Source organism: Nicotiana attenuata, unplaced genomic scaffold, assembly GCF_001879085.1.
Source record: "Nicotiana attenuata strain UT unplaced genomic scaffold, NIATTr2, whole genome shotgun sequence".
NCBI classification, from domain to species: Eukaryota; Viridiplantae; Streptophyta; class Magnoliopsida; order Solanales; family Solanaceae; genus Nicotiana; species Nicotiana attenuata.
The window spans coordinates 317,941-328,216 of record NW_017670611.1 but is presented as its reverse complement, the minus strand read 5'-3'; the positions used below and the strand labels follow the sequence as shown (position 1 = coordinate 328,216).

The window sequence follows — 10,276 nt, the reverse complement described above, 5'->3', positions numbered from 1 at the left end:
GACTGCTTATTCATGTTTAACTAATTTTGAAAAGGCGATATGGGTTAGTTGGCTGGCCTTGTCTTCGTGAGAGGCGCCATCACGACCAGAGTGGGAATTTGGGTCGTGACACACTTGCTCAAAGTTGATATTAGGGATTACGTATTTAACATAGCTTATGTATTTATACATAGCTTATCTGTAACATGCAAATACACAGTCAAAGACGTAAAATAGAGTTTTAGTCATGATAACATACGTCTTATACCTTTATAATTTGATCAAAGCAACGGTTGAAGCATGACTCGGGTAAATCTGGTCATTTATCAAAGTTGATTGGAAATAAGGAGCAATCAGTAGCTAATTTTTCACAAAAGCCTGCAAGAACGCCTTGTCCTTCTCCAATTGGTTGATCCATATCATCAAATTCAACCACGATACAATTTCCACTAGACAGATTGATAACATCCTTAACCTTTATTTTGAGTCTCTTGCTAACTCCTTGTGAATCTTTAAAAATAAACACTAAGTTAAACCAAGCAGAACTAACATTCTCTTATATTTCGTGAAATCTCAAAGCATTTAGTAACTAGAAAAGTTAAAACAAGTTGAAAAGAGTATTACAATATTTTTCTTTTTAATAATATGAATCATGTAGTCATATTGTTTCTTTCACTTATTTTCTTGAACTACTCCAATTGAACATCTGCTGCTACAAATAAACTTGCACCAACAGTTCTATAAAATACCAAAAACAACGTGAATACAAAAAAGGAAGGTTAAAATAGTAACCAATTTTAATAAAGAAACATTAAAAGAAGATTCAGCAGTTTGAAATAGAGATGAAACCAAGCAAGAAAAGTTTACTTATCGCATCTACTGTCCAATGCGACGTAGACTCACATGCACCACGCCTTGTGATGCAGCTTGAACTGATGGAGTTGATTGTGTTGTAGTCTGTACGGACGGATCCGGCTGTGCTGCAGCATGAACTGACGAGGTCACATGTTCTGTGACATGAACAACTGGGGCCACAAAGAAATTTTAAAATATCTTTATCAAAGAAATACAAAACAGAGAAATATTAAACCAATCATAACACTGTTCAGATATATATAACCATCTTTAAATCTTCAATTCACAGGTTTTTACGTAACAACAAAATGTTAAAATGCTCAACACAAGAAATGTACCATAGAAACTAGAAAAGCTGAATCCTATTTAGGCATATGCTCCTCTGTTGAAACTTGGATATTCTCATAATTAACATCAAAAATCTGTTCAAATTCTTGTTGTTGGAATGGTTCATTCTCGTATATTTCTTCTTCATCCGCCATTTCCATGTCAAACAAATCTCTTGGCTTTAGATGTACGGCCACACTCTATCCTTCGTCAGTATCATCATCAACATAGTATACCATATTTGCTTGAGATGCTTCAATATAAGGATCATGATCCTCACGATCACCAATATGAATCAATCTTGAAAAATTGACACAGTTAACATTCCAAACGTCTCTTTTGAACCCTCTATCTCGAGTAGTGTCCGCCCATTGGCACTTGAAGAGTACAACCGTGAATCGGCCATAATAATTAAGCTCAATTATACCTTCTAGCTTTTCATAATATGGCAAGTCTGCTTGTCTTGCATTTCTATCAGCATTAGATGCAATACAAGAAGTGTCAGAGGTAAGAAAAACTCCACTATTTTGAGTTTTCAATCCTTGTTCTCTAGACTAAGTCCGAAAGTTGAATCCATTAATGTTATAAGCAGTGAACCTCCTTCCATCTGGCATTGGACCTCGTGCTAAGAATTGCATGTCAACAGAGATCGTGTCTGCTATGTCCGGATTCATAATCTAAATAAGCAAAACTATTTGTGTCAATATTTAAAATTCAAGGAAGAGAGCTATACATAGACAAACAATATACTACAATACACTTACTCGCTTTGGAAACCAATCAGGGAACTCCCTATTAACTCTCCTCTCTATCTCTGTTACTGAAGGCTTTCGGCCTCTTGAACTCCTTCTTATGTGCTCCCTAAATTCACTAAAAAGGATTTAAATGTATTAATTTTAATCGCTTCACTCTAAAGCCTTTGTCAATAATCTAATCAATTAAAATTTCTTACTCAATATATGGCTTCACAGCATCACAGTTAAGTAACACATATCGATGAGCTTGAGTCTTCTCCAAAGGAGTCAAGCGGAATACGGTGAATCCTCCAATTGGTTTGCCTTGACGAGGGAACATAGATGACATATCAGAAGGCTCAATATGATTTGGTACATCATTTAAACGTTTAGGCCTATTTACCCTTGATTCAATATCCTCAAAATAGCGGGAAAAGAGAGTTAAAGCTTCTTCAACTATGTAACCTTCAGCTATGGAGCCTTCTGGTTGTGCTTTATTCCCTACAAGAGACTTGAAATGACCTAATAGTCTATAACCAAAATGTAATAGTATTAGAATAAGTGTTAACTTTGAATTACTATTAAAAGAACAATTCAAAGAATTTTATGAATAAATGAGTAATTTAACCTTCCATAAAATACATCCACCGATAATGTACTGGACCACCTTGTATTACTTCATCCACTAAATGGACAATTAGATGAGCCATTACAGTAAAAAAAAGATGGAGGAACAACATCTCTAGGTGGCAAAGTGTGAGTACAATCCGATCTTGTATCTTTTCGAGGTCCGAAAGGCTTAAGCTTTTCTGACAAAGGTGTCTAAAAAAGGAAGAAAGCTCTACCAAGACCGCAACAAGATGATTTGGAAGCACATTTCGAATTGCTATGGGTAACAATTGTTCTATAATGATGTGGCAATCATGGCTTTTTAATCCAAAGATCCTCTTTTGATCTAAATCAATACAACAAGAAATATTACTTGAGTAACCATCTGGCGCTGAGACATTCTTTAAATTTTTGAGGAAAGAAATTTCTTCTCCTTTGGAATAGCAAAAGCAGCAAGCCGACATTCCTCATTCTCATCAGGCCAAAGATCAAGCCTTATGCCCATATCTTGTAGATCTTTTCTAGCCTTAACATGATCCTTTGATTAATCTTTATCATTTAGCAAAGAATATATAATATTGTCAAACACATTTTTTTCGATGTGCATAACATCTAAGTTATGGCGCAATGAGTTGAATTCCCAATATGGAAGATCAAAGAATATGCTTTTTTTTCTCCATTGCAGAGTTGCACTTTGCCCAACATTCCTTTGTCTATTTCTTTTCCTTCTATCATTCAACACCGCAGGTCTTCCAAATGTAACATCAATTTCTTTCACTTGTTGCAAAATATCAAAACCAAATAACTTTCTTGGCGGGATCCTCTCCTCCACATTACCATAAAAACGATGCCTCATCAATCTAAATTTATGATATCTTGACAAAAACCGACGATGACTCGTAAAGCACCACTTCCTACTATGACGAAGTCGACAAGGTCCTGTGTCAAAATTACAAGAGCGACATGCAAAACTAGTATGTGTGTTGCAACCAGATAAGATATCAAGTCCAGCAAAGTCACTAACTGTCCACATAAGGGCTGCTCGCATTCTAAATGTTTCATTCTTTGATGAATCAAAAGTTTCCACACCTTCACACTATAACTCATTCAACTCTTTAATAAGGGGTTGTAGGTATACATCTATATTATTTCCTGCTGTACGCGGACCTGGAATGATCATTGATAGGATAAAATTTGGTTGTTTCATACACAGCCAAGGTGGAAGATTATACGGAACCAAAACCACTGGCCAAATGCTATAATTAGTACTCATCGTCCCAAAAAGATTAAAACCATCACTAGCTAGTCCCAATCGAACATTTCGTGGATCAGAAGAAAATTCAGGAAAAATTATATCAAACCTCTTCCATGCCTCACCATCTCTAGGATGTCTCATGATTCCATCTTTGTTATTATCCTCCACATGCCATCTCATAAGCTCGGCAGTCTTAGAGCACATGAACAATCTTTGTAGTCTTGGTTTTAATGGAAAGTAACGCAAAATTTGGCTGGTTTCTTTTCTTTCTTCTTATTCTTCTCTTTCCTCTTACCAATAGTGGACACCTGATTGTTGTTGCTCTTCTCGTTAAGCTTCCATCTAGAAGTGTGACAATACTTGTATGTTTTCTCATTAGCATCATCTTCCCAATATAACATGCAGTCATTTGGACAAGCATCTATCTTGACATAATCAAGACAAAGCTTGTTGATGGTATTCTTGGCTTCATAGAAAGAATCAGGGATCTTTGCAAAGTTAAATGCATTCTTAGAAGGTCTAGTATCATAGTCATCCCCTTGTCACTTAGCCCTGACAAGCACTTTATGTGATATAATTTTAACAAGAATTCTAGCTTTGAGTACTTAGACCCTTCATATAGTTCTTGACCTCCATCTCTAAGCAATTCAAAAAAGTCTTTATTATTTGAAGCGGGAATATCATTTAATATTTCTTCTTCTTCCACTACTTGTGATGGACCTACATCAACGCCCTCATGCCCTATGCCCCGAAATGCTTCATTAATCAGCAATTCTATAGGAATTTTAGGAGGTGGTGCATCTTGAGTGACCTCTACGTTCCCAGAATTCTGCAACACATTTATTTCCCCGTGAAGAACCCAAGTGACATAATTTTGAGAAAATGGCTTGCAAATCAAATGATCAAGCACTATACCTTTTGTCTGCCACTTTCCAAAACTACATTTCGGTCAAGGACATTTTATTTTATCTCTTATAGCTCCATTCGTAAACGCAAAATCTAGAAATCGATTCAAACCAAGCAAATACTCCGTTGAGGTTCTTGGCATTCCAATCCAAGACTTGTCCATTAGAAAGTACAAATTGATCTAAAATTTTCAAAAAGTGCAATTGTCAATGAGGATTCTTTTGCGCAAGAGAGTTCGATAAAAATAAGAATAGTTTTGCAACCTGTCAGTAAATCAAATTAGAGTGGGGCAACTTGATAGTTTCTGTTGTTAGGTTTTAAATATTCCTAAATTATATGCTTTTTTAACAGAAATTAATTTGTCTATGATTTTTCAACTTAATTTAAAAGTAATACTCAAGGGCAGAAAACCACACCTCATAAGTTCATAAGTATTGTCATATATAATAATTAAAGAAAAGCATCCTCTTTCACAAAGGCACATTTTAAAAATTAAACAATGTTAATAACAGTAATTATTTCTCACTTACCAGACAATGAACAATATTCACACAAAGCTACTGTTGCTTTTTAACCCCAAATCTAAAAATACTGTCAATTTTTGGGTTTTGTACCTACAGTGTACTAACAATAATTAGTAATCTATTGCAGGTTAATCATGCACTGGTTGAAGAGATACAGAATATCTATCGGCAGCTTATCGACACTGTTGTAGAAATTGGTGACGAAGGTGTTGATCCAAGTGCAGTTGCTGCTGCAACAGAGGGTGGTGAAGGCACTACTGTAAAGTGTCTTAAAAAATTAATTTTAACCCCAAATTTCAAGCTACTAAGAACGAGAAAAGAAGGAAAAAATTTCAGTCATACCTAACAAAAGCATACATATATTTAGAAACCAAAATACTTTCAGTCACACACTCAATTCGTAGTAAAAATCGAATATGCAAGACAAAAGAAAGACCTTTAAGCAAATATAACAATACCTGTGCGGAGAAATTACTCTGACTGAAGCAAATGGCAATACATCTGAGAAATTACACAAAACCAGAGAATGAGTAAAAGGAGTTGGGAAAATGAGGGAAACGGAAAAAATTATAAGTTTAAATCTGAAAATTCCAAGCTAGAATCCATATATCCATGGGTGCTCCACTCTTCAAATAAGAGAAATTACCTGAATAAAATTAATAACAAAGCCAATAGAACAGATTACTTGAACAATGGTAAATAATATTAGCAGTGATTGAAGTTCCACTGCTAATTTTTTGAGACGTGGGAAAGGGTTTGGGGAACAATGTCTCTTTTGTTTTCCTTCAGATTGGGGGAGTGAGAGAGAAAGAATGGAGAAAGGGTTTGGGGAAAAAAATGAGGGAAACTAGAAAAATAACGTGGGAAAATTTTAGCGCTCTTTATTTTCATTTAGTGGAGGTCTTGACCGCCGCAATTAAAAGAGAAAAAGAATAGAAAAAGGGTTTGGGAAAAAAATGAGGGAAACTAGAAAAATAACGTGGGAAAATTTTAGGGCTCTTTATTTTTATTTAGCGGAGGTCTTGACGCCGCAATTACAAGATAATTTTCGGCGGCTTAATTGACCCCAGCAATTTAATACAATTTGCGGGTGTTAATACCAACCTCCCCAAATAAACCCCCGCAAATAGTCCCTTTTTTTTTTTTAGTGATACTAATTGCACTAGTGTTCTCACAAAAAATAGGGATACAACAAAAATCAATTCCAAAGTCCATTAATTATTGTTTGATCCACAATAATTGAGCAAAACATGAAGCATCACCAACATACTCAGTTTCAGCAGTAGATAAGGCCATATAATTTTGCTTTTTTGTGGCCCAAGACAGAAAACATGAGCCAAGAAAGTGTGTCATACCTGAAATGCTTTTTCTATCCACAAGAAAACCTGCATAATCAGCATCAGCATATCCCACTAGGTTAAAATTACTACCCTTTGGATACCATAAACAAAGGTTAGTGGTGCCTTTTAGGTATCTCAATATGCTCTTGACATTAGTCAAGTGAGACTCCTTTGGATTTGCCTAAAATCTAGCATAAAGGCCTACACTGAAGACAATGTCAGGTCTACTAGAAGTGAGATATAATAAAGAGCCAATCATTCCCCTATACAACTTCTGATCAACAGATGAACCAGGTTCATCTACATCCAATTTTATGGCTGTTGCTATAGGAGTGTCAATTTCTTTGAAATCTTCCATTTTAAATCTTTTAAGCAACTTTTTTACATACTTCTGCTGATGGATCATAGTCCCATTTGAATTTTGTTTAATCTGTAAGCCTAAAAAGAATTTAAGCTCGCCCATCATACTCATTTCAGATTCACTCCCAATTAGTTTAGCAAATTCTTTACTTAGCTTATCAGTAGTTGCTCCAAAGATTTCGACATATATCTGACTACCAAGAGATCTTTACCTTTTTTCTTTAAGAATAAACTGTTGTCAATTTTACCTCTCTTGTAGCCATGCTCAAGCAAAAACTTTGATAATCTTTCATAACATGCTCTTGGAGCCTGCTTGAGATCGTAAAGTGCCTTGTCAAGCTTGTACACATGATCAGGACATTCCTTGATTTCAAAGCCCGGAGGTTGCTTAACAAACACTTCTTCCTTTAGATAGTCATTGAGAAAGGCACTCTTGACATCCATATGATGGAGAGTGAATTCCATGTAAGCAGCAAAGGCTATAAGGAGTCTAATTGCTTCCAATCTTGCAACAGGAGCAAAGGTCTCATCATAGTCTATGCCCTCCTCTTGACTTTATCCTTGAACCACCAATCTGCCTTGTTCGTTGTAACTGTTCCATCTTCATCAAGTTTGTTTTTGAAGACTCATTTTGTGCCTATTACTGATCTATCCTTGAGTCTTGGAACCAGATGCCAAACTTGACTTCTCTCAAACTGGTTGAGTTCATCTTGCATTGCATTCACCCAGTCTGCATCCTGCAAGGCCTCAGCATTGTTTTTGGGTTCAATAAGAGATTGAAAAGCATCAAAAGCACAAAGATTCTTCAAAGAAGATCTTGTTTAGATTCCAGAGGTTGGGACAGTAATTATGTTCTCAATGGGATGAGAACTTTGGTATTTGTAAGGTTTCCCAACCAGCTGGTTCCCCTAGATGTTCCTTCAATATTTTGTTGCTGAGGAACAGGTTCATGGACAGGTTCCCTTGAGTTTGAGGATTAGTTCCTCTTTGTTCAGTTCCCCTAGTCAAGTTCCCCTGGGTAGAAGAACCTGTTCCATCACTTATTCCTTCCTCTGGTGCAGCTTCAGTCTGGGCCGTGTTTTCATTTGAGTCTCTTACCAGTCCAATTCCTTCATCATCATAGTCCTAGCCATATCTTCAAGTGTCCTATTATTTCTTTCAACTACTCCATTTTGTTGCGGAGTCCTAGGAGTAGAAAAATTATGATTTATGCCATGCTCATCACAAACTTTAGCAAATTTTAGCATTCTCAAATTCAGTGTCATGATCAGACCTAATTGATGCAAGTTGATTACCTAGCTGTTTCTGAGTTTTTTCTAAAAAAACGAAGTAAACATGTCAAATGCTTCATCTTAGACGTTAAAAACAACGTCCAAGTAAACCTAGAATAATCATCAACAAGCACCATCACATATCTCTTACCACCTCTGCTTAATGTTCTCATTGGACCACAAAGATCCATATGGACCAGTTCATCGTCCTGGTGGTGCTTACCATTTTCTTGCATTTAAAAGAGGATCTTACCTGCTTCCGCCTTGCACAAGCCTCACAAACTTTATCTTCCTTGAGCTTGATATTAGTAAAAGGCTCATGTAAAAGGCACATATTATATACTAATAGAATCGATGTAACACTAGATATGAGCAACTTGAATGACATAAATAAGACAATTTGGTGTCACTGTTACTTTTTTGTACCAATAACAGAAGTTTGAAAAAAAATACTAAAATTTTAAAGTTTTTTACCTGGATTTTTCTCGATCACCGGAACTTTAAAGCATGCAGCAGTTATGGTGGCCATTAGAAATTTGCACAAATATCGATTGCTTCAACTGGCAAGTGCTTCAAATTCTTGGCGAGCGTATTTAAAAATTCTGATGCTGGACTATTTTTAAAAAAAAATTCTTAGTAAGATCAAAACATAAGTAGTGATTTAAAAAGGTTCATCCTGCATAATTTTTAGTTTTTATGATAATGTATATACAAGGCTCATCATCGCCACACTTGATTTTTAATCTTTGTTAATGGGCTTAAGCTAATTAAAAAGTAAACATAGCATGGGCTAACTAGTTTTCTGGTCATTAAAAAATAACCAGCATTTTCAAAGTCATTGAAAAATAGCCACTATTTGCTGCAACACGGAAAGTTCCATCATAATATACCGAAGATCGGTGCACCTGTTTATGAACTTTCAGCATATTATGCTGGAATTCCAACACGCGAAAAACTCCAGAATAATACATAACCATATTCTTATAACGCATTCTATCATACATAAAATAATACATAAATTATCGCATAATTTAAAAATGTAATATTCTATGAGAAAAATAAAAATAAAAACCAAACAATGTATAAAATTCTTTTTATACAAATAATTAATTCTCCCAACTAGCCAATTTTATATCATGACTAATTCTTCCTTACAAGCCAATCAGAAGGGCCCTAAGTGCACTTTTGCATGTGCATGGACATCCACCATTATATAGGAATGCCATCAAGTATTGCGATAAATTTGTTTTTTATTTTTAATCAGAGGTTTCATCTTCAAGTTTAGAAATATTGTAATTCCTCTCGTGAATCAAATGCATAGTAAAATTTTATGTCACAATATTGAATTAAACGAATCAATAAATACTAAGTATCGAAAGGTTTAAAAAAGAACATCGTATTGGAATTCTATGACATCCATGAAGGAAGCGGGCAGATGAGGGTGGATCACGTTCTGGCAAGCTTCTGTAGAAGAGGTGCACATGTCACCTTAGACGAATTCCACATCAGAATGTAAGAGGAAAATGAAGAACTTTATAAGGCACAATACAAATTCAGAATCTACTTTTGGGGTTCGACGTGACCTGAAAGACAAATATATTTGTACCTAGGCCCAAATTAGACAATGTGTGCCCTGAGTTAGGTCGTGAAAATTCTCTCTCTTAGCTAGCGTTTGGCCATAGATTCTCAAATTCGTTTTGAAAAATCTAATTTGGGTGAAGTTTGGTTTGAAGATGAAAATGTGTTTGGACATCAGTTTTCAAACACATATTTCACTGTTTTTTTTTTGAAAAAACATGAAACATAACTTATACCCACAAGTTCTAAAAATTATCACAAATACCCAACAGTACCTTCATCAATAACTTTCATTATATTATCGCAAACCATAGTCATGAACATAAATAAATTTGGTACAAATTATCATTCTTATAATGAACCACATAACATACTATCAGATGACCTGAAGCAGTATTGTTACAAAATAATAAATTATGGGCTCTTTTATAAAATACAAAAGTTTAGGGCAATTTTTAAAAAATGTAATAGTAATATTTTAGGCCAAAACCAACTCTAGAGCTAGTTTTGGGATTTGGGTTTTGGAAATTGTGATGAC

The 10,276-nt window shown here is 35.2% G+C and overlaps 1 protein-coding gene across 3 annotated transcripts; it reads right to left on the bottom strand.

The window, feature by feature from the left end:
- Positions 1-495: 495 nt before the first annotated feature.
- On the bottom strand, positions 496-6,094 carry LOC109241511. 3 transcript variants are annotated; one of them, XR_002070250.1, is made up of 7 exons: positions 5,836-6,094; positions 5,648-5,690; positions 2,299-2,425; positions 2,114-2,219; positions 1,926-2,031; positions 1,173-1,838; positions 501-1,004 (listed from the first exon to the last, which is right to left on the bottom strand). XR_002070250.1 is itself a non-coding variant. In XM_019408249.1 (5 exons), exons 3-5 carry the CDS (start codon positions 2,242-2,244, stop codon positions 1,716-1,718), a joined length of 360 nt encoding a protein of 119 aa, XP_019263794.1. In that variant the 5' UTR covers positions 2,245-2,425; positions 5,648-5,690; positions 5,836-6,094; the 3' UTR covers positions 1,064-1,715. The 3 variants fall into 3 exon arrangements, 1 of the variants encoding a protein (XP_019263794.1); XM_019408249.1 differs by lacking the exon at positions 501-1,004 and having other exon boundaries at positions 1,064-1,838; positions 2,114-2,425; XR_002070251.1 differs by lacking the exons at positions 1,173-1,838; positions 1,926-2,031; positions 2,114-2,219; positions 2,299-2,425 and having other exon boundaries at positions 496-1,004; positions 5,836-6,090.
- Positions 6,095-10,276: the final 4,182 nt, after the last annotated feature.

What these genes read in the sequence shown, in the direction of transcription:
- LOC109241511 (XM_019408249.1), bottom strand. Translation starts at nt 2,244, where the DNA reads ATGTCATCTATGTTCCCTCGTCAAGGCAAACCAATTGGAGGATTCACC. An exon ending in GCTGTGAAGCCATATATTGA is followed by an intron (nt 2,032 to 2,113) that starts GTAAGAAATTTT and finishes AATCCTTTTTAG; the next exon opens with TGAATTTAGGGAGCACATAA. An exon ending in CTGATTGGTTTCCAAAGCGA is followed by an intron (nt 1,839 to 1,925) that starts GTAAGTGTATTG and finishes TTGCTTATTTAG; the next exon opens with ATTATGAATCCGGACATAGC.